This window comes from Grammomys surdaster, unplaced genomic scaffold (genome assembly GCF_004785775.1).
Source record: "Grammomys surdaster isolate TR1022 unplaced genomic scaffold, NIH_TR_1.0 188, whole genome shotgun sequence".
In the NCBI taxonomy this organism is placed as follows: Eukaryota; Metazoa; Chordata; class Mammalia; order Rodentia; family Muridae; genus Grammomys; species Grammomys surdaster.
The window spans coordinates 15646156-15670596 of record NW_021604633.1 but is presented as its reverse complement, the minus strand read 5'-3'; the positions used below and the strand labels follow the sequence as shown (position 1 = coordinate 15670596).

The 24441-nt window shown below is 37.9% G+C and overlaps 1 protein-coding gene across 6 annotated transcripts in view; it reads right to left on the bottom strand.

Moving 5' to 3' along the window:
• Positions 1-24441, bottom strand: part of Immp2l (inner mitochondrial membrane peptidase subunit 2) — a 796480-nt gene that overhangs the window by 298984 nt on the left and 473055 nt on the right. The window contains exon 5 of one of the 6 annotated variants that reach the window (XM_028768884.1): positions 4306-4372. The exons of the other annotated variants lie outside the window; for them this stretch is intronic. Within the exon in view, the coding sequence (XP_028624717.1) occupies positions 4342-4372 (31 nt within the window). The 3' untranslated portion in view covers positions 4306-4341. Of the gene's footprint in view, positions 1-4305; positions 4373-24441 lie in introns of those variants that run through there. 6 annotated transcript variants of the gene reach the window in all.

The following is a 24441-nucleotide window of genomic DNA, read 5'->3' as shown; positions in this document are numbered from 1 at the left end:
ATATATGCAAACAAACACATCTGACGGACACATCTTATTAACTCTGTTTTTGTGGAGAGCAGAGGGGACTAGGAAGGGGAGGACATGAAACAAACAAAAAGGTAGAAAAGAGAGTATATGTATTTAGTAAAGAAAAGAATCACTAATTATTAATGTGAAATCTATTTCAAACAAAATTAAATTACTTTTCAGGCTTTGTGGTGCTAGAGTCTGAACCCAGGGCCTTGTACATACAAGAAAATTAAATTACCAACCGCACTTTTGATTCAATATGACTTTAATAAATGGGATGCCATTTTGTTAACTGTAACTCATTTTATGGCTCTGAACCACAATTGCTTTTCATGAAACAGTCAGTTTTGATCAAGTCACTGGTGACGTTAAGCATATGACCACGCAGATGTACACATTTAGTTTCAAAGCAGTTTTGTACTTTCTCTATTCCATAAGGTAACCACACTGTCTGAATGAAGTAACCCGTCAACACTTACATCCAAGCATTAAAATAACCGGGACAAACCAGCACTAATGGCAGAAGGTTTGACCAGCAACTTCAAGTTTTCTGCATAACTGATGGAGTTGTAAAACAACACAACCACTTAGGACTTGGAATTCATTGTCAATTCACATAAGATTTAGAAGTTGTATTCCTAAACACTACACATGGGGAATATAGAAACTGTATGCTAACATCTATAGCAATATTATTTACAATAGCCCAAAAGAAGAAACAACACTGATAGCTTGAGACAGAAAAAAGTGTCATATCCCTATTATAGACTACTCCTGAAATAAAACAAAACAAATTACTGTCGATTCAGTAAAATTGTTAACCCCAAAAGACACTGATTTTCAAAGAAGGGAGGCAGCCTGCCATGGTGGTACATAACTGTAGTCCAACCTATGTGAGAGGATGAGGGCAGGAGAATGGCTTTAGTTCAGGAGTTCTGGGCTTCTGTTTGCTCTGCTAATTAGGTATCCACAGTAAGTTTAGCACTAATATGGTCATCTCCTGGGACTGTGTGATCATCAGATGCCTAAGGAGGAGTTAACCAGTCTGAATAATCAGAAACAGAGCAGCTCAAAGCAAACATATAAAAGTAATATTTCTTACTACAAAGTGCAAAACACCATGACAGCAAGCATGCCAGTGTGTAAAGCGATGAGAAGGAGGCAATGGTGAAGAAGTGCAGGTAGAGTTCATGGACAAGGAGAGTGCTTTTGATGTTGATTTTGGAACAATTTATAGAACTATACAATTTGAATAGTTCAAATTTTGCATAAATATATTGTATTTCATGAAATAAAGCACAGGAGGTGAGGATGGTATCTGGGGAATTAAAATCCAAGGTAGCAATTTCATATTCAGTTTTGAGCAGCACACATGATATATGGGATGTAAGCTGTAATGTTGTGTTGTGCCCTAAAGGTAATGAGGTTTCGAGCAAGTGATGCTTCCTGATTGAGCTGGAGGTGTATTTCATAACCCCTTTCCTATATGTTCACTTATTCATCCATTCTCTCATATACCTAGTCCTGCTTTTGGTCTTAATATTATTTAAATTCAACAGCTAAATATGCTTATGTACTTCAGGTCATTACTTACTTCAGGTATGAACTTGATAAAACCATGAGGATATAAAGATACTTAGAAATAACTGGGTACTCATCCTGTCACCCAAATCTAACATTTATTTTTAATACTAGACTTTCAGCTAAAAATGTATACATTCAGGCAAATGAAGAAGAGCTACTCGCCCCAGGAGGGATATGTCAAGACACCAAGTGTAAATAAGGGTAGATGTGAGCCTGTAAGAGCATCAACCTCAAACTATTTAGTTTGGCTATTTAGCTAGTTTATTGACATTAGCAAATATTTACTTTCATTGTAGCACATGATAGCATTAGAGATCAATATCTCTAGATGGAAATAGTATTGCTAGATCAAACTAGCAGGAGTTTAATGAATTTCTCTGATTATTCTACAAGGAAGATTCAAAATGGTAGAAAGAAACAAAGACAAAGAGGGAGGGCGAGTGGGCAGCCAAGAAAGAAGTCAGTGGTAGAGAGAGCACTGTCCTATGCAATGGCAATATTTGAGATTTAAATTTGTGCCACAAGAATTTACTCTTCTGTGGTTTAAGTCGAGTAATTTTTATACAACACTTGGAAGGAACATGGGCTGTACAGTATTAGACATTCATTCTATCTGAACAGTAGCAAATTATATCTGATCCTCTGAGAAACTTAACTACTTCCAATCATAACCTAGAATAACAAACTAATAACCACAGTAGCAAATCATATCCAAGCAGCTAAAACTTAACATTTAGTAAATATTAAGTATTTACTAAATATTTAATATTTAGTAAATACTTAACATTTACTTAATATATTTACTAAATATTAAATATTTAGTAAATAATGTAAAAGGAAAACAAAATTGATAAATTATTAACTAAAGTTCACTGTGAGAGACAAGGAAAAGTTATTAATGCACCTAACATATTCTTCATTGCAGATCCTGTATACTTGAGAGTATTTCTACAACCATTTTATTAGTAAAGTCAATAAAAATAATATTAAAAGGAGCCAGAGGACATTAATGCAGGAGCAAAGGGAACCCCATTGCAAAAGGCTACACAGCTAGAATGAAGCCTTGGATGACAGAAAAGTAAAATACAAAATAAGTGGTGGCAGCTTTAACTATGTCAAAGTAGTCAAACACAGGTGGCCATGTAGTCAAAGTTCTTGCCTCATAGCATACATGGGGAGATTACTACTGATAGCTGTAAGAATTTTGAGAATTATGGGTACACATTATGATCAAGCACTGAAAATCACTGACTTTTCTCTCCTATCAGCAAAAGGGAAATAACAGAATTTTATATTTATAATATGTCACATATACTTATCATACACATACATAGATTGTAATCACAAAGCCTGTGGCTACCTGCATCTCTCAACATAGCATAGTTCTTAACCTGTCTTACATGGAATCACCTGATTTGCAAGAGCTGCTTATTCCAGCTAGCTGTTTCTCTGGCCTCAATTTCCCAATTAGGAAAAGAAAATGGTAACAATTTACTATTTAAGATTACTGTGAAGGTCAGTGAGTAAATAACCATAAAGTGCTTAACTCAGAGCCTAGCACACAGGAGTTTTGGAACATTCATTCATTATTATGAATGGGTTCCATTACAAATATTTCTGTTATTATTCCCTCTGATCTACTAATAGGGGATTTTAGAACAAGAAAATCCTAGAACAAATACAAGAAACAAATTTCTAGATGCAGCTGATTGCTGATTATAAGGCTGACCTTTTAACAGAGATCTCCCTCTTCATGAAGTTGGTAAAGTTACCTGGGAAGCACCATGAGCTGCACTCTGGCTCAGCTCTAAGAGGGCCAACCTGTTAGCCTCAGATGAGTTTCCTCTGGGGCCTTCAGTATACTTACCCCTAACCTAAAGAGTTTGCATTTCAGAACTACTAACATTTTAAAAACTTCTAATATGCTAACCTAATAAAATCCTTAGTGGTATTTGATGTATCTGTAGACATGAATCATTTGGAGTTTTGACATTGAACTTTGTCTCAGATTTGAGGTTTGTAGTGAAGAGACTTGCATCCAAGCCTGACAATCTAAATTCAGTCTCCAGAACCCATGTGGCAGAAGGGGGAAAACTGACCCCATAAGTGTGCTAACCTTCACCTGTGTATCATCAGGGGCATGCACACTCACAAATATACACACACACAATAATAAATAACATGTTAAAACAATCTTTCAAATTTATCCCTGGACACTAAACTTAATAGTAGGCACTAGGGCCTACAAGAACAGGCTCTGTACCCTCTCTTTTGCTCATGTAGAAACTTCATAATTGTGGGGAAAATTCAATAAGTAAATAGTAAAGCATTAATAAAGCCATAACACTCCCAGAAGCAATCAGGAATTCTATTGATATTACACATTTTTAAAATACTACTACTTAATTAAAAAGCTGTTCAATTTCATCATGTATTCTTGTAAAGGGACTTTTTTTTTAAATAAACCTAATGACTTTAGTTTCTGTAGCTTCAGCTGAGTCAATAAGAGACTTCACATGCTCAGAATTGGTGTTATTTGTGTTCCTAATGAATTCATTCAGCTTCTAAACCTAACCGTGACATCAGAACTTATCACCACAAGAGTTTTGCAATTAACAGGAATGATTTTTATTTATTAACATTTTCAAGTGATTTGTTTTACAACAGAGTAAGTACGCACGTGTTCTAAATGTCAAGGATCAATGAAGAGGAGGCCGCATTGCTGAACAGCTATCCTGCTTTCAGCTAGGAATACTGCTGTATTGGATCATTCAGACTGAAAATAAAAATTTTACAAGGAAAAATTTAATTACCATTCTGTCATCATTACCTTGTTCTGCTATAAGCTAGCTTTCTCCACCAAGCTGTTAGGTGCTTCGATATTTAAAAGCTGAACTTGTCCTTAAACTAACAAACACAGTAGGGAACATTAATCTGATGATTTATGTTTTTAGGTTTATAGAAGTCCAAAGGATTTCAAGGCAGCTGTAAAGACATACTCCTTCTTAAGTGTGTGTGTGGGGGGGGGCGCGGGGGAGGTGGTTCACAAACTCTGAAATCTCACAAATGATACTGATTATACAGTCAGAGGAGAAAGGAGGAAAAGGAGCCCAGTACAAGAGATTCATGAGACATTAGGCCAAGAGTTGAAGTTACTGATTTCATGAGCGTGATATGAATGTCTTCAAAGCCCACTTCTGCAAAATTAGTAAGATATTTTCTGTATCAGGTCAAGTAATATCAAACTAAGGCTGCTTTGTAGTAAGGAAGTCCTACCTACATCATCATGTGAAGAGGGGGCCATTTTAATATCTGGATCTATTCTTACCTAGCAAGGTAGCTGACAGAACAGTGAAATAACATTTACAATACAAACAAACCCAGTTGTCTTTGCTTTGGGGCCAGGAGTTATTATTCAAGTATTTACTTTCTGGGTTTGCTCATCTATTGAGATTTACATAATAGAATATTGGCCTTTTCAAATATCAGACAAGAAGGGCCAACTTTACTAAAACTGTGTAAGATAATTAATTAAATGGAATTTTAAATGATCTAATAAAGGGGTAATGGAAAGTTAGAAGCTACTTAGTTGAAGAAAACACAGACAGTGGAATGCAAGGGTTTACATTTCTACTTCTGGATGACAGGTTAAAGACACCTTTGTGAAGAAATGAAAGGACTCTGGTGGTGGCATCAGAATGTATACTTTCCTTGCTTTTGTGCATATTAATGTATCTATCAAATAATTCTCACAAAACAAAACACCAAAACCACTGCCAACAACACTCTCTTCCACTGGGCTGCATGAGAATGTTAAAGAATGGGAATCTCTCAGTAACACCTGTACTTGCAATGAAGAACCTTGATTCAAAGTTAAAATGTGTTAGCATCAACGAATAGGGTATGGCGACATCTGGTAAAGAAGAGACTGGCTCTATCTAAGCACACGTACAGAATGTAGAAGGATACAATTCTTATTTTACTTTATGAAAGCTAAATGTTCCTCCAGACACTGGGGAGCAAGGCTGACAGGATAGGTAACCAGGTGGACGATAAGTTGTGCAGCAACAGAAGAGGGGTGAGCACAGGCATGCCTGACTTGAGAGGCTTGTGAACCTTTCTCTCCTGATTAGACATACTAAAAGAGAGATAGACTGAGGTACTCAGACTTGCCCATTTTTACCTTCTACAAAGTCATCTTCCTGATCTGGGGAGGTAGGCCAAGACCCTAGCTAGGGTGGCTAGCTCCATGAAACATCTATGCTCCAGATCGTTGTACTCTGAGCATTCACACTGATCTAATGCCAGCATCCCATGAAAAAGGTAAAGGGAGTTCTTTTACGTTCAGTGAAAGGAACCTTGGACCACCAACCCATAAAGACACTGAGATGCCAACAATAAATTTTTTTCTAGCATCTCGGCTTCAGGTACTCATTTAAATGCTATTGGAGATTGAGAAGTTTGGGAGTAGGTTACTATGAACCTTCTCAAAGTAAAAATCACAGTTAAAATCAAACTTGCTGGGATAGTTTTTACCAACATTAGAGTTTTTCCTTGTGACCTAACAGATTCCAAAATACAGAGTTCAGAACCCTGGAATTCAAATACAGAATGTTTTTATTCCATGTTATAATCCACGATTAAAAGGTTTTCTTTCCTTCTAGATGTGACTTATCTCTCAAACTGATGTTTTGCTAGAGCATCATGAAGATAGCCTTGACCTTGAGTTTCAAAGTTTTCTTTTTTTATTATCTTTTATTTTTGAGATTGTAATATAATAAAATCTTTTCTCCTTTCCCTGCCCTTCCCCTAAACCTTCCCATATACTCCTTGCTCTCTTTCAAATTCATGGCCTCTTTTTTTTTCCTTAAGTGTTGTTACACATGTATATGTATATACATATATATTATTCCTGAATACAACCTGTTCAGTCTGGATAATGTTACTCATATGTATGATTTTTGGGCTGATCATCTGGTTTTGGATAATCAATTGGGGGATCTTTGCTGGGGATGATTATTTCTCCTGCTCACAGCATTCCTTATTGTGTAGAGTTGAGATCTTGAGATGCCCCCACCCCCATCTACTTCAGCATGTACTGATGCCCTTGTTCAGTTGTTTAGGCAGTCATATTGATGTAACTTTAGGGGTGTAGCTTCTGACATTCCTAGGAGACAGTCTCACGGCCAATATCCCAATCTTCTGGCTCTGATACTCTGTCAGCACCGTCTTTCACAATGTTCCCTGAGCCTCAGGTACAAGAGTTGTTTTATACATTCATCATAATTTTCTTATATGAGGTCATAGCATCTGTTCCAACTTTCAAATCAGAACGTCCATTTGATTTCAGTTGTGAAAATAATAAAATCCTGAATTTTAAGACTTAAGTTTCAGAATTTATTTATGACTCACTTAATTAACACGTGGGATGAAAACATTTCATTAATTAAAAAATAAAATAGGAAACACTTCTTTAAATGTACCAGAAGCGACTCTATTAATCCTTACAATGAATACAGATAGCACACCTATGAAACCTTTAAGAATGCAGTTCTGATGTAGTTGTGAGGTGCTTTAATAGATATTATTTGAAAACAAAATGTAACTAGATTATTTCATACAAGTTCACAATCCTTAGGTCAGCAAGTGCTCTCGTTTGTATACCTCTGTCAAAACACATTCTCTGTGAGGAGATTTCTGAGAGCTTGTGAGAAAACTCCAACTAAACAGGCCAAGAGTCTTGTAAGCTCTGTTCTTCTGTAAAATGGGGCTGTCTTAGGAATGTGCTTTTGTGTTCCTCACAGGTGTAGCAAATAAGAGGGGTTTGCTTCGGATTCCCCACTGCTGCTTACTTCTGTTTTTCAAAACTCTTTTCAAGCCCAGATTGCCCTTGTGACTGTATACAGCCTAAAACTCATGAGAACTTTGCTCATGATCTTGCTTAATGCTAAGAATACTCTCAGAATATAAATTGTCTGATGCCCTGAATAAAATTGGCTATTGCACAACTCCCTCCTCCCTCAGTTTTAGGCTCTGCTATCCCAAGTTCACACGGCCAACTAGACTGGTAACATACCTCTTTACATATTAGGCCATATAACAATATAGCAACATGGGCAATAATTAAAATAAACCAAAAACAAACTACAAAATTTTATTGTCTTCCTTTCTTTCTTTCTTTCTTTCTTTCTTTCTTTCTTTCTTTCTTTCTTTCTTTCTTTCTCTCTCTCTCTCTGTCTCTCTCTCTCTCTCTCCCTCTCTCTCTTTCTTTCTTTTATTGGATATTTTCCTTATTTACAGTTCAAATGTTATCTTCTTCCCAGAAACCCCCTATCCCATCTCCCCTCCCCCTGCTTCTATGAGGGTGTTCTCCCATCCACCCACCCACTCGCATTTCCCTATACTGCGGCATTGAGCCTTCACAGGATCAAGGACCTCTTCTCTCATTGATGCTTGACAATTGATGGCCATCCTCTGTTACATATAGAGCTGGAGCCATGGGTCCCTCCATGTGTACCCCTTGGTTGGTGGTTTAGTCCCTGGGAGCTCTTGGGGGGGGTGGTCTGGTTGGTTAATAATGCTGTTCTTCCTATGGGTTGCAAACCCCTTCAGCTCCTTCAAGTCTATTCTCTAACTCCTCCATTGGGGACCCTGTGCTCAGTCCAATGGTTGGCTATGAGCATCTGCCTCTGTATTTGTCAGGCTCTGGCAGAACCTCTCAGGAGACAGCTATATCAAGCTCCTGTCAGTATGTACTTCTTGGCATCCACCATAGTGTCTCTGTTTGGCAACTGTATATTGGATAAATCCCCAGGTGGAACAGTCTCTGGATGACCTTTCCTTCAGTCTCTGCTCCACACTTTGTCTCTGTATTTCTTCCTATAAGTATTTTGTTTCCCCTTCTAAGAAGGACTGAAGTACCCACACTTTGGTCTTAAGACTTCATAAGATTCTGGAACTTATAACATATGTCAAGCACCTCACTATTCACTTACTCGTGCAGATTTTACTGATGGAATATTTTCCAATCTCTTGACATATATTGTTGATTGCAATTGCATCCCCACAGCATATCTAGCAAATTCTACATGTGCAGATTTATTGAAAGAGTACACTTATCAAAATAGATGGGCTTTTTCCCCATGAATGAGAAATCAAACCAAATGTTTCTTAAAATTATTATATTTGAAAAGAATCTAACATTACTCTTAAGCAACTGCATATTTTAAAGTTATGAGTTAACCTGATATAATTTAAAAGTTAAGAACTGTAAAGATACATAGAATAGCAACAAAAACCCAAAATACAGAAAACAAACAAGAAAACAAAAGAAAGTGAAAATTTAATGCATACAATTAGTTCTTATTCTTAATGAAACAATCAGTTTGAATCATTTTTGTCCTCTGAGATGAACAGAATGCATTTCATCAAACAACTACTGCAAAGGGAATAGTCATCAATACTTATCTAGCATTTGACTATTATCCTGATATACCATTTATATTAAAATTCTGTAATTAAAACATCTCTGTGGGTTCTTAATTTTAGGATAGGTTCTTCAAAACCACCATACAAGACAAATACACAACAATAGAGTATGCATGTAATATCAAGTTTTAGTGATCAGAAAGTAATGTTAATGTCATTAATTCTCTTGATCCTGCCTTGAAGGAAAACATTCAAGTCTATCTCTTCAGATACTTTCAACTACAAATGTACAATGCCATTATGTATGTGTAGCTGCTGTGAATTATGATTCACAGCTGGTATTTGATATGATAAACCTAGAAGATAATCCTGCCTAGAGATTAGTGTTTAATTCCTATGCCCATGTACCTCCTAAGGAAATTTAAATTATTGTTTTCCTGGGGCTCATAAGTTTTTGACTTCCCTTTACTGAAAATATCTCTAAGTGCCTTCAAAGTAAAACGTACTAAACTAAAATTAGCTGAGTTGTGGCCAAAAAATAAGCTTGAAGGCAGCACTAAAAATCCACTGGATTTGTCCATGGAGTGTATAAGAAGGATGTGTAAAGAAAAACGCTAAGCATGTACTCCTCGTGCCTCCTAAAGCTGTAGCCCATCAGATGCCTCTCCATCTCCTCCAATTATAGTGTTAGGTAGTGATGATCTCATGAGTGCCCGGCACAGTGGCTTTTCCTAATCCATGCTCTTGACAGACTGCATTGAAAAGTCCAGCAGCACTTGGTAACTTTGTCTCTCCTTGACTTCCCAGTGCTCATCACTTTCAGGTAACGGTTTGGACTGTGTTCCTTTCTGTAGTCATTTAAGCGCTGTAAGAGCCCAGGGCCCAACCCTGATATTCTCCTTTCCATATTATATTTGTACCCATATTGTCAAGGCTCACACATGTATCTACATGTACATCAGCTCTGAGCCGCTTACAGCCCCAGATTTGACTGTATTCTACAGGCTGCATATAAAACTAGGGCAAAGACCCCAGCTGCTCCATAGACACTGTTTCAGAAAGAACAGTAACTTCATACTTCTTTTTTTATTATTCTCCATATTCTTTTTTTCTTTATTTACATTTCAAATGTTATTTCCTTTTCTGACTTCCCCCACCCCCAGAATCCCCTTATCCCATCTCCCCTCCCCCTGCTTCTAAGGGTGGCCCCCCCACCCACCCACCCATCCTGCCTCCCCATCCTGGTATTTCCCTGCACTGGGTCATCAAGCCTTCACAGGACCAAGAGCCTCTCCTCCCATTGATGCTTGACAAGGCCATCCTCTGATAAGAAAAAAAAATAGAAATATGTACTACACTAATACAAAAAGACCCAAACAAACCAGTAACTCTAGTTTAGTCAGTGTTAAGAGAACAGTCTGGACCCAGGATGACTGAGATAAACCCTAAGTCCACTAGCAATGTGAAAGTGGGTGAGTCATCCATTTAACCCCTCTATGCTTCAGATTCCTTTTCTAGAAAACAGAATCAATATTAAAAGTAAATCAACATTATAGTATTTATTTATGAGGCTACTGCGAGGGCAAATGAACATAAATTCTGCCTTGGCATATAGCAGCTGATAAGTAAAGTATTATTTAATGCAGTAAGTAATACTGTAACTCGGGATTCTTAAAACATCTTTTTGTAGCTTGGAGATGTACTTCAGTAGTAGCACACATACTAAGCAAGCTCAGTGTTCAAACACCAGCAGGAACAGAATTAGACAAAAAATGCTGCTAATAATCCCCTATGGATACATTTATTTGTGATGTTACATACTGTGATGTTAAAGCGATTATAAAATATGGCATTTAATAATTCCTCCTCTTTAAGGGTTAACCTACAGGTGACATATATGTCAAGGCACTTGTAGAGAGAATTAGCCTAAATGAAGCTAGTCAGGCGAGGAGGAATGGGAACACAGGTATGATTCTGATTGATTTTACACTCTATGGAGGATTTTAGTGGTGATCACTAATGTCCTCTACAATGCCCGTTTCTTCCAAATAACACAATCTACCCTGGCTCATGGATGGCTGACATCTCAATTGGGATCTGAGTGCTTCCAGTCCTTCTAAGCCATTATGATCTTTCTTTGACCTATCTATCCTCTAGCGTTCCAAGACCAGGAAAAATAATAAAGAAGTGAAGACGGCGAGTTGACTGGAAAGGGCAAAGATCCTGCTATGTTCATTATGACCTCCAGTGTGCCTCAACTCAACAGCTATTTCCTGAATGAAAAAATAAATGTCAAGTTAATGGAACAAATGAATTCAAATTTATGATTCTACAGCAAACTCTTTTGACTTCATCTGCATTAGAAATAACCATGTGTAGTCAGATGTCTAGCTATTCAAAGAGAAACACCTGTGAGTGAACACATATAGACTTTTGTCACTGTTCCCTACAATACCCAGTACTCCCTATATAACATAACTATAATTACATATACTGTTTGCATGGTGTTAGGCATTGTACATAATCTAAATGTGGTATAATGTATATGAGTAAGTTTGTATAGGTTTTGTCCCAACTGCCCCATGTAACAGAAAGGGTTTGAGGAACCATGGCTTTTGATAGTCAATACTAGTAGAGGAAGCAATCCCCATAGAGACTGTGGTGACTTGTTGTACATCAACCTGACTCTGTATAGAGTCACTTTGGGATATGGAACTCCAACTTAAAATTAGGCCCCATCAGACTGACTTGTGGATGAAGCTGTTGTGTATTTACTTGGTTGGTGACTGATGTGGTAGTGAGGGTGGAACCCACCCAGTTGTGGGTGGTCTACCTTTGAGCTGGTCATCCTGGGTGCTCTAGAAAAGCAGGCTGAGCAAGTCAAGGTAAACAAGCCAGGAAGCAGCACTCTTCCATGGCCTTCGCATCAGAGTGCTCCTAGGTTCCTGCTCTAATTTCCTTGGATGATGGGCTACGAACTGTAAATTAAAAACGAACCCTCTCTTTCCCAAGTTTCTTTGGTCAAGGTCTTTAGCAAATAAAAACACTAACTAAGAAAGCTACTAAAGGATGGCTCTGCCATAACTCCTCCCTGAAAAAACACACTCCTGAAATTCTCACCAATACCTGCTGATTTCTCAACAGCCAGGGAGTGTCAAGAACAATCTATTACACTTCCCTTTAATTTATAATATGAAAATTCAATAACCAAAATAATATAAGAATTTTATCTAAGGTCTCTTTGGTATTTTACACACCCTGCAATTTGATTTTTAATACTGACATGAAAATAATGAAAATCCCTCAATATAGTAGGATGATCAGACAGTATAATTAACTAAAAAAGCCCATGGTTTTAGAATCAGCAGTTTTTGCCATGAATTACAGGAATTTTAGTATTTTACAATGTTGCCCCTCCTCCCAATATTAACTTGAAAACAGATTATTTATGAACTGCCCAAACATGCCTATAAGAAAATACATGTAAATACTGTGAGCATAATAATGAACTTTTTGAAAAAGCATAAATGGAATGGTAAAATGTTCTGCTTGGATACTGGGAAAAAACAGCATTACTGTGATCAACCTTGATATATGCTTTTTATTTTGTCTTGTTTTGAGTGGATTTGTGTATGAGCAGTGGGTCCTTTGTGTTTGTTTTGGGGTCTAAAAGAAGAAATCCTCTGTGGTTTTCCATCTGCTATTTCTACAAAGACATAATGAAGTCTGAGTGGATTTGAGTAAGTCGAGAAGGAACCACAGAAGACAACGCTTTTAATTACTAAATACGAGACGAACCTCAGAGGGGACAGGGATGTTAAACAGGAGTCATCAGTTGAGCTTTAAACATGAGAGAATAAGTAATAAACCTGCCACATTCTTTGTCAGGCCGGATAGAAAGATGCTGGGCACGTGTCTATTCCCTGGCTGGGATGAGACTCAGTGCCATTGCACCTGTCTATCTATCCATGGCTATGGAATTGAGTCTCATTTAAAAAAAAGAAAGAAAAAGAAACAAAGAAAAAAAGGAAGAAGAAAGGAAGGAAGAAAGGTAGGCAGGGAGCTTACAATCCAAGTAGTATTGATTCTTAAAATACTAATAAAAGAGTTATTTATTTTCCAACTTAATCCTTGTTACTTCAGTATCAACCAGCAGATATTTGGCCAAGCAACTCCATTCTTTGGATCAATTTTACTAGAACGATCTTACCTTTACCTTAGGTACTTTCCAAGCTGTAGTGTCTCTTAAGCATCGTTGTTGGAAACAACAGTGGAGTTCCATCTTCACACAGTATTGAGTACAGAAAATGAAGCTGACACTGCCTTTTATCTCTACAGACAAAGAAACTAATATCAAGTACACTCTGTAATTTGGGATAATTTTTCTGAACATATCAACTGTTAGTAACTGACTGAGCAATGGAACAACAAGAATAGAAAATTATCTCAGACAAAGGAAATCAAAAAAAAAAAAAGTGTATGGCTCAGGAACTAACACAGAAGATAAAATGTGATACTTTTTTGGTCTATCAATAAAATAAACTATATACATGTATTTATGCTAAGTGAAATACTAACTAAAGGAAATTCATTTTAAAGGTGTCGTGTATAACTGGAGGACAACTGGTGCCTTAGGACACTACTTGCTTATAATTTATGATTATTCTTAATGTACTTGTATACTGTGTTGTATTAATCAACTTACAAAGCTGTGAATAAGAAAATAAGAGTAGAATAAAACTGAGAGAGGTGAAGTAGAAAGGAGGTAAAGGTAGAAATCAATGAGATAATAGTAGATTTGCATATGAATCAGCCAATAAAGCTCTACTGGGAAAAAATGTCCAAACAAGAGCATGAATCCATTCTACAGTTTCAAGTACAAAATGTCTACTTGTGGTAAAGCAAGGCAAAAACCTTGTTTTTCCAGACTTTTCTTCTGTCTTTTATGATCTACACTTGCTCTCCCACAACCCTCTCTATAATTCATACAAGGGAAGACAGTGGTTTACTACCAGAGTGATGACGGGTTAGAAGGGGAGCCCTGGGACAGGGATGCAGGCATCCATTTTCTTGGGTCTCCCTTCTGAGGGAGGGGTTAATGTTGGCCAATATTATCGGACTAGGAAACCTCTCCTCATGTTTTCTTTGTGCCATGCTGGGCCATCTGCCCCTGGTAGCTGTTCCCTTTTCTTTTGCATTTAATTCTACAACATGAGATTCATGATGACCTCCTATTCCTGAGGTTGAACTCTACTGGCCATTTCCCAAATTTCCTTTTTGCTATTCAGATTCTAAAGGAGGGAGATGTAATATTACTCAGCCCCCATCTTCCGTTATTTTTGCCCCAGAAGGATACTTTATTTGGTGCAATGGCACCCTCACTAAGAATTTGTCAAAAAAACAAAGATCCCTCCAGGTTGTGCCTCCCTGTTACCTTGATTCCCTAACTTACTTTTCGTACACCTGCAGAATTTTTGATATCTTCCGAACATTCCAGAAGAGAAAAACGTGCATTGTTTTTGTACTTTGTAGCTGGTCTTTCCCTGACTACAGCCATGGTGGCTGCTGGGTTGGCAGATGGAGTGTTGGGACATTCCATCTTGACCACTAACAAGTTAGCTGAACAATTTCAATTGGCCATAGAAGCTTCTGCCGAATCGCTGGCCTCTTTGCAAAGACAAATAACCTCACTTGCCCAGATTACCCTACAGAATCGCCATGCCGTAGACCTTCTCACAGCAGAGAATAGTGGTGCTTATCTTTTTCTTAATGAAAAATGTTGCTATTATGTAAATGAATCTATTCTGGTAGAACTACAAGTACATAAACTCCATAAGCTAGGTGAAGATCTACAGAGACAAAAATTTTCTAGAGCTGCCAATGATTGGTCGGAATCCTCCATGTTTTCCCTCCTGAATGTCCTTGTTGGGCCCTTGATTTGTTTGCTTTTGATAGCCATTTTAGGACCCTTTATTTTAAATTGGTTGATAGAATTTATTAGACAATAGGTTGACTCCATGGCATTCAAAACCATACAGGTGCATTATCACCATTTCGCTGATAGAGGCCTGGCTGAATCATGTGATGACATCACCCTGGAGAGGGATGCATAAAATTTCAGATCTATGCAGGCTGGTTCAAAACGGTGCGGACTCAGTGTGGGTACCTAGGAGGGGTGCAAGGCAAAGCACTGCAGCAGGAGGACACAACTGTCCATTTCTGAATTCCTTCGTGAAACAAACCTGATTTGCATAGGGATTGGTGTTGGTCCTTGAACCACTCATTGTGGGGGTCTCCCACCAAGTTAGGCTCTGGCCCTCCTCTCCAAAAGACACCAAGAGCCGCTCAAGATGTGTGAAGAACAACCCTCTGTTCCCCACGAGAGGAATCAGGTCAATGCTTTCCCCTTCTGGTTAATGCCCACTCGTTCATGGATGAGAACCATAGTTGTCTGCCTTCTCGCCAGCCTCATGCAAATTAAATAAAAAGGGGGGAGATGCCAGGAGCCAACCTGACTCCATTTTGAAAGAATAGCTTTAGGTTTTGTTTTTCCTCAGCTATCAACTCCTGAGAAAGCAGATGGCCAATGGTCACTGTGCCCTAAGGAATGTGGTTGCTGTACCCTGAGCCAGACAAAAACATCGGGGCTGCAAGATATCCGCTGTGGCAGAATGCTCAGCTTCTGTGAAATTCCCCCAAACACATTATCCCCTTCCCTGCCTGTATAAATTGCCTGAGAAAATACAGCTCTATGGACCTTGATCAGAAAATTTGACTTGGTCTCATTCTTTGCGTCTCCTGTCCCTTCCATTCTCTCTCCCTTTCTCTTAGGGTACCCCGTGGAAGGTTCAGGTCGGGGCACTCAGACATCAGAAGCTCAGGCTCTCCAGACATTCAACACACATATGCATTGGCTAGATTTTCAAGTCTGAGGTATCATAATGAAAATCATTATACCATTACCTTCTTTGGCTGTGTGAACTTCAATAGATGCCTACTGATTCTATCTCTCTATAGAAATGTAATGAATATAGCACCTAGGAAGATCATTACATTGAAAGCATGGAGGAATGGCTGAAGAACCCAGAAGAAAAACTAAGAGGCTCCAACATAAATCCTAAACTGAGAAAAAAATGTGTGGATAAGTATTCCCTTGAGGACCAGGCAGGAAAACAATAAACATATCTGCAGAGCTATCATAATGCAGTGGGAATATATCAAGATAAAGAAAGACAACAGAATGACAACTGGATTGGCTGAAAATTTCTCACCAGCAACAGGCTATAGGAGAATGCTGTTAAATATTTTCTGCAAACTGTAAAGTACAGAATTCTGTAGGATTTCAGCTATGACAGAAGAGTGCAATGGATAAAAAATAAATATGATGACTATAACCTAGTGAAGCTTAGTCACCAGGGCCTCTCATTCTCACCGGTATCTACAGTGCTGGCCACACATAGCCCAGGAAGAGTGGAGGCATAGCTAATTGGCATTTCTAGCAGTTTGTCTACAGAGACCCCAAAATGGAAGATCTCCTCTCTCTAAGACTTCTATAATATTCTAATCTTTACTTCCATTCTAGAAAAATAGTCAACCCCAATTCTTTCTTGAAAAAAGTTATTAAAATTGTTTAAGCCGCAGGCTTTGTAATTTGGTTAGTTTTCACTTTAGCAAAAAAGACAAGTGATTGTAGGAAAGGGAGTGGGACGGACATAAAGTTAACCATAGACACTGGCAAATGTTTTGAGAAGCTTATCTGAGTGTAAAGAGTGTGAAAACAAATAAATTTTGCATGAATGTATGTCTTAAAGAGTCTCATTGATATTAACACGGGTCCTTCAGGAACACGAACAGCTTCATCAGCAGGAAGATATCAGATGTGGAAAATTACCAGTTTGAAAAGCCTCAGTTAATAGTTGGTGTGGCAAAAATCTGATACATACTTAGATTGGGTAGCTATTAATTGAATCTTTTATAATTTAGCAGTAATGGAGAACCATGGCTTTTATAATGAGATTCTTGACTCTGTACATTTTCTCTTAGGCTTTTTGATAGAGAGCTTCAGAGCAAGGCTCAGGATCAACTGCTGGGAGTGTCTCTTAAGTCCTTCACAAGGCAAGGCAGGCTCCTAGATGACAAGGACTATACGGTAAGATGGCACAATGGAAGCCATACAGAAGATTAACCCTTCAGATAACTGAGTTGCCACCTAAAGAGGACCCAGAACCAAGAAAACAAATAGCTCTATGTTACAAGAGTTGTGACTCTATTTAATTAATAAGCAGGGTTATGAGGGAAGTACTCAGTTCTGCCTCAGGACAAGAAAGAAATGTGCTGAGTTCAATTTCAGATTGGATAACGACAGAGCAAGTGTTCATTCCTGAGTAAGTTACTTTTCCAAGCAGGAGCTTCAAAGGAAAGAAAAATAGATACCTGGCACCATGTCCCAACCACCACCTTAGCATTTGTCATAATTAATTGGAACAGCCTATGAGTCCCTTGAGCCAGAGATGATGTCTTATTCATGAATTATATTCCCCAAACATAGAACATCACAGTGTTAGTGATAACGTATAGAAACAATAAAGATTAGGAATCTCTCAATAGGATGGTAAAAAAGGGTGTGGTTGATGACTACAGTATATTCAACTGACGACTGAATCGACATCAGACAGATGTTTTCTAGGCTAATTCTAGGGAGGACCTATAAATGTTTATAAAGTCTATAGACGCAAAAGAGTAGTATTTCAAGAAACTGTGTGAACATAAGTGAGACTGTGAAAATGACTGGAATTAACTGTCTCTGTCAACTGGCCATAAAAAGAAACTCAAGCCAAAAGACCACTTATTCTCTGTAATCTACTGAGATAAGATAAATAATACTTATTCAATGTTATATTTAAACAAATACTATGTACATTAAGTCAGAAATCCATATGTTTTAAAACTATTTAGCAATAGAGGCAAACGAAGTATATGATGAGTTTTATTAAAGCCTCCATTTTTAAACAATGTTCCTACTATTTGATTCTCTCTGAGCCTAGATGCCTAGAAACATTAGCTAGAAACGATACCTGAGATTAACCTAACAGCTTTAATTTGACTGGTATGAGCTGGGGCATAGGTATTTATAAGAGATTCCCAGGTGATTTAAAAGTATTTACTCTTACAGTCAGTATACCAAATTGCCTAGGAATCCTCTGAAGAACTCCAGGCCCCCAGACAACCAAATTATTTCCCTGGGAGTGAAGCTCAGGAATCAGCATTTGTTGCACCTAAGAGATTCCAGAGTACTGACAAGTTTGCAAGCTTGCCTATTAAGAATCTAAGTCCAGTGAACTTTTTCAGGCACCTACCTACCAAATTGTCATTAGTAGTCATTTAGCAAAGACTACTGCCCTTCTGAAATTTCTAACCTGAGACATGATGATGCTAAAGACTGGAGTAGAAAGGGGCTAAAAAAGGCTCCCCCCCCCACTTCTCGCTCACTCACTCATCTCACAGAAATACCTTTTATAGACTTTCAAGAAAAAAGACAAAATAGCCTTTGTATGAAGAGTTTTCCTCACTGTCTCTAGGAAGTCATAGTTAAGAACTCACTGAGTCTAAATAGTGCTTCCAATAGGTACGAGTCTAAGAACATTCACTGCAGTATGGTGTGTGTCTGTGTGTGTCTGTCTGTCTCTGTGTGTCTGTGTCTGTGTGTGTATACACAGGGACTCTATCCCAGTTGCCTTCATCCACCAACAGCTCCTCAGATAGGCGGGAGCTCTGTGAACTCCTCCCATCCATGCTGAAATGTCCACTGTGTGGGTCCTATGAGGCACCCACGGGTGCTGTGAGCATATGAATGTAATATCCCTGCCAAGTCCAGAGGACGTTATTGAGCAGCAATCCTCTCCAACTCATTACGATTTTCCTGTTGTCTTAAACGTTCTTATCTTTATACTCATAAATTTATTCCAAGTCTCAACCCTCATGAATAGTTTCATTTTGTGGTAGGTAGTGGTAAATGAAGAGACTCACAGTTGGCCAAAGAACAGAGAAGTAACTTTGGAAGACTCAGGCCTAAATATATCTGTATTGCATCTATATTTTATTTATTTATTTATTTATTTATTATTATTATTAGTTTATTTTAGACTTTTCATGACAGGGTCTCTCTGTATAGCCCTGACTGTTCTGTAACTCACTCTGTAGAACAGACTGACCTTGAACTCAGACATCCACCTGTATCTGTCTCCTGAGTACTGGGACTAAAGTTGTGCACCACCCCTGCCTGGCAGCTCTATTTTATGTTTTGAGACAGGTTCTCTTTCACAGAACCTGGACCTTACCTCCAGTTCAGTGGTTCAGCCAGTTTGGCTGGCCAGCATGTCCCAGGGATCCTGCAGTCTCTGTTTGCATAGCATTGGGATTTCCAGGCTATTCGATGCTTTTTCATGTGGGTTCTGAGGGGTTGAACTCAGGTCCTCATGCTTATTCAGCAAGCACTTTAGACTGAACCTTCTCCCCGGCCCATCAAAACCTCTCCCATTTCATCCCGAGATTATCACTCAATAGGCACTAAAATGCTGCTTAGGGAGAGAACTTTACAGATAATTCGCTGGATCTCAAGTTGTAACTTTCTCTCTGTCTCTCACAAAGTTTAGGGGAATACTGTTAAACCTCTGAGCTCAATTCTAGCACCAAAATAGGATGTATGAACATATTCCTAGGGTTTTGAAGGTTTTGAAAAGTAAAAGCAACGAAAATAAAATAAAATGTCAAATTAATACTAAAAGAAAAATGTATTATACAGACAGACAGACACACACACACATATGCACAGATACACACATATTGTCGCACATATTGTCGCCCTTATACCAATATCTCCAGTCTTTACGTATAGAAGTTTTATAAACTGGGAAGCTTTTTTAGCCTTCCCAGGCAGGCTGCCAGTCTTTTTAATGTAACCTTAAAAGGGATGTGAATTATCTATTTTGTATAGACCTTCAGTCTATTTTAGTAACTTAAGTTTCAGTTTTGTGGGTGACTCAGCGATGGTCCTAATTACTAACTACTGATGCCAGCCTAGAAAAGAATCCCTTTTAGGTTCAGCCCCATTTTGTGTTGGGGATGTATGCTATCTTTTCCCAATACATCTTTTATATCCACAGGATATATCTGTGTTTTCCAGAGGGTAAGTAAAAGGAATTATAACTGGACCATTTGGGAAACACTATAAACACTCCACCTGTCTTGATCACCAGGCTCTTGCCAGGAAACAACTTCAGTGAAAACTGAGTGAGATGATGATCCAAAGAAAGATTAATAAATAAAAAACCAAGCTAAGAGCAACTGAGAGTAAAGAAGCATCTATCCCACCATAGTCTAGCAAGGCACCACATGGAATAGGCCTTTTAAAAACATCTTTTATATATTCCCCCTATTTACAAAATGGGCTCACATGACTGCTCAGTTCTATACTGTCAGCATTTTCCCTAAAACCGCACTTTGTTTTCCTTTTATGCCAAAAACCTTATTTTATTTCTGAGGCTCCTGGGTATTTACCCTTGAGAGCCTGGGAAAGTCTCCAGGGAGTCCAGTAAGTGCATAGAGTGAAAAGAACACAGGACAAAGAAACCTGAGCAGTCCAGTCTCTGCTCTGAGCCTCTGAAGGGTCTCTGTCTATTTTTATTATCATCAGAAAATCCTGCTAACATGTTTTGAAGTTCTCTAATAAAAATGCTTTATAAATACCAGCCTGTTTATATCGGAATAAAATTCCTCAGAGAATCAGTTTAGCTATAACTTTCAAACTTGAGAATCTCCTGGGGAAAAGTATTTGACAATATCTACCTTTTAGGATGCAAGCTGGTTAAAATAAGTAGAGTGGACCCACTCTAACAGTAGGTAGGCACAGTAGGCACGACAAAAACCTTTCCAAGCATTTAGATACTGAAGCATCTTATTATTAGGGTGTACTATTAAAAAAATATTCATGATTGATTACATCATATTTGCATGTCTTTTAGAAGAGCCATCAAAAGCACCAGTATCAACAGCATTATCAACAACCTGTAGAGGAAAGACACAGGAATTTTTCAGGCTCTCCCCTTCTCTTCTAGCATTACATGTGCTTCTCCAGTTCTAGGTTATTCCATACTTTCATGTCCTAATAGGCCACTGCTTTCTTCTACCAACATGAAATATCATACAGGCTCAGATCTACCTCGATCGTGGCACAAACAATAATACACATTTAGAAGGAACTGCAAGAATCATATCATGGGCAGAAGCTCAACTCAGTTCCAAAGACATCAATCAGAATTTTAATAAATAAGTGTATCTGTACTTTGTTAATTCTGCAAGTCTCAACAAGAGGGAACAATATCAGATTACAAAATAATAAAATCTTTAATTGCAAAACAAATTAATCATTTATATTTCAATGAATATTAATCAAGGCCTTTATGCTAGTGAGGTATAGTAATCTAGAAAAAAGCAACTCAGTTTCAGAGAGAAATTAGATTTACATAAATCATTACTTAGAGAAGAATCAGTGATGTGATTATTTGCAATCAAGTGGGGGGATGGGTCACCAGGGAGCATAGCCAATCGGTGCACCAAATTCTCTTTAACACCACCATCATCTTGTGAAAGCGTATTTTTAAAGACTGAGTTTAAAAATAATCCTACTTGATATAGTTTAATATGGAGGGGTTTAAAAATTCATCTATACATCACTCTTCAAAGAACTTGCCTCAGAGACAGATTTTTTTTGAATCATTTCTGTTGTTTTGACTTTTTGAATGTCCCTTTCTCTCTTTCAGCTATTTTTTAACCAGGATAAGAGCTTTCCCGTCTTGAGGACATTTAAAAATACTTCATTTTGAAGAAACTATCAAAGGGACATCAACTGGCACATATGTTTGGCATCAGGGCACACCAAATGGCCCAATTAAACCATTTGCAGCCTTTGCAAGACACAATTTAAATGTACCCAAGAAATGTCAACTGGTTTCTCATGCAAAATTATCTTTACCAATGAGCTATGCCTTAGGAACTGAGCACATAAATCCCTGTAGAAATCCAGTTTGTGTCAGCCACACACTGGAGCTGATACTCAGCCTCAGAAGATGCAGACCTGGCTACTGAACTAAAACACCAGGAGCACCTCTGGAAAAAGGTATGAAGGGTGAATCTGACCCTCTATTCCCAATCCCAAATCAGAATGTGATCCCCTATACCAACCTCTAAATAAATGATACAAGGAAACGTAGCTTTTTCCTCTTTCCATAGCACACATCTTTAACTGTGAGAGAACTGAAGAACAAAATGGTTTGAGATAGAATTGTTAGTAACATTAGAACAAGCTATAGCTTCTCCTCTAGACAAACATAGCAACAAGCCAATGGGCAACATCCAGTACCATCCAGGCTCCATGTATTTAGCCATGGACTCAGCCTGTCCTGGAAAGAGATGTTAAGATTGCCTATTTATGTGCAAGGTGTCCATACCTCTGAAGGCAAAAAGGCAAAATCTCTCAGACAGTGGATGCCTTTCTCTTTGGAACCTCTCCTGGTTGCTAAGATACCTGTCAGGGATTCCTTCCTTGACTTGTTCACCAGTCTTGCCTAGACTGTTTTGTAGCCCCTCTATGCTGGCTAGTGGTTACAAATTCGTTCTGACATGCTTTTGCAAACATCTCATCTGCTTTCATAGGTTGGTTCCTACCACTGTATTTCTTTGTTACATTATATGAACTTAATGTAGCTCACAGTTTAAAATGTGCATAAGGGCTAACTAAAAAAATAAAAAGAAATAAGTAAAAAGAATGGCTGTTTTTGCCTTTGAAAAACAGAGTAGGCAGAGGATGATAAATCAGGATAAAGGAGAAGAACATAATCTGTGGCATAAATATTAAGCACATGCAATCACATCTTCCTATAACTGTGCAGAAGGATAGAGTGGTTAGTGTGTCCTAATACAGGATATTCATTATACTGATGACTTTGTAGCAATAATGAACCTAGGCTGCTCTTACTAGAATTAGCACATTTAGAATAAGCATAATTAACAAAAACTTATGAGAATGAACTGTGTTACTGTTTGTATACCATGTTATCAAAGAGCATCATCAAGGTGGGACCGGGTACATGTCTGTGAGTCAAAAATGAGCTTGGACTACATAGGGAGTTCCAGGCCAACCAGGGCTTCATAATAAAATCCTATCTCAAAAAAGAAATGAATATTTTATTTTAAAGTAAGCTCCTTTATTTAAACAACTAGAAGCATACCTAGGCAGTATGCACATCATTTAACAGAATATTATTAATAAAAATTCTTTAGTAAAGCAAATATATCACCCACAGAATTTTACCCAAATGCTACACAAATGACATTAATGACATTCTGTCAACTCCATAAAGATGGGCACTGCTCTCAGTAATTAGACTCAGTGAGATCTTCTTCTGGCCTCTGAGGCCTGGAGCTAAGCTGAAGTAAGAGATAGAAAAGCAAAGGAAATTGAAGTTTTCATAGTTGTTTTCTATATTTACTAAAAGGAAATAAATGTAGAGGGTTAAGTCCCTCTAAAATGCTACCGTATCAGCTTCATTGACCTCACCCCCAAGAGATTATGAATTTCAGAGACGTAAAATGTCTTATGGATGCTATTTCATGGTATCCAAACCCCAAATCTACTCAATAAATGTTAAACTGATTATCTAGATTAACTACCACGAATTCTTTCATTTGTATTTTAAGAGATAAGTTCCCAATGTTTAGTAACATTGGTTTTTGGGATGTAAAGGCCACAGCACTCTGGCATTTGCTGGTGACTAATTTGAAAGAGTTTTTCCTGAATCTCTGCCCCTTTTCTGCACGTTTCCTTCTATTCCTTACATGTGACCCAATAGCATAGTTGTTTCCCCAGCACTGGTGGTCACACCTTCCCCAGTGTGAACACAGTTCCTCCAAAGGACAGGAGAGAATTCGAGCTCTTCAGTCTCTGCAAATTGAGACTGAGCAAAATAGCAGTTTTGAGAATTATAATTCTTATTCATTGGAACCTAACACCAAAGCAAAACACTATTACCTAACTCAGAGAATAAAAATATAAAGACCATTAATATAGGAAGCCATGTATCTCAATATATCTGGAAGTGAGTACTTGGGAGGATCGGGACTTCAGTGCAAGCATAAACTATGATAGTAAGTTTGATGGTAACAGTAAGTTTTGATGTCTCAAAGAATTACAAACAAACAAGGGTGAATAATGTGATAAAAGTTGTTTCTTGGTTAACATATCATGGAGATTTCTTGTAAAAAAAAAGATTTAACATTTAATACTCATAGGAAGCTAGCATGCATATGAAAGGAAGCTGAATAAATGACAACTTTGACCAAATTTTTCTGTAGAACAATGAC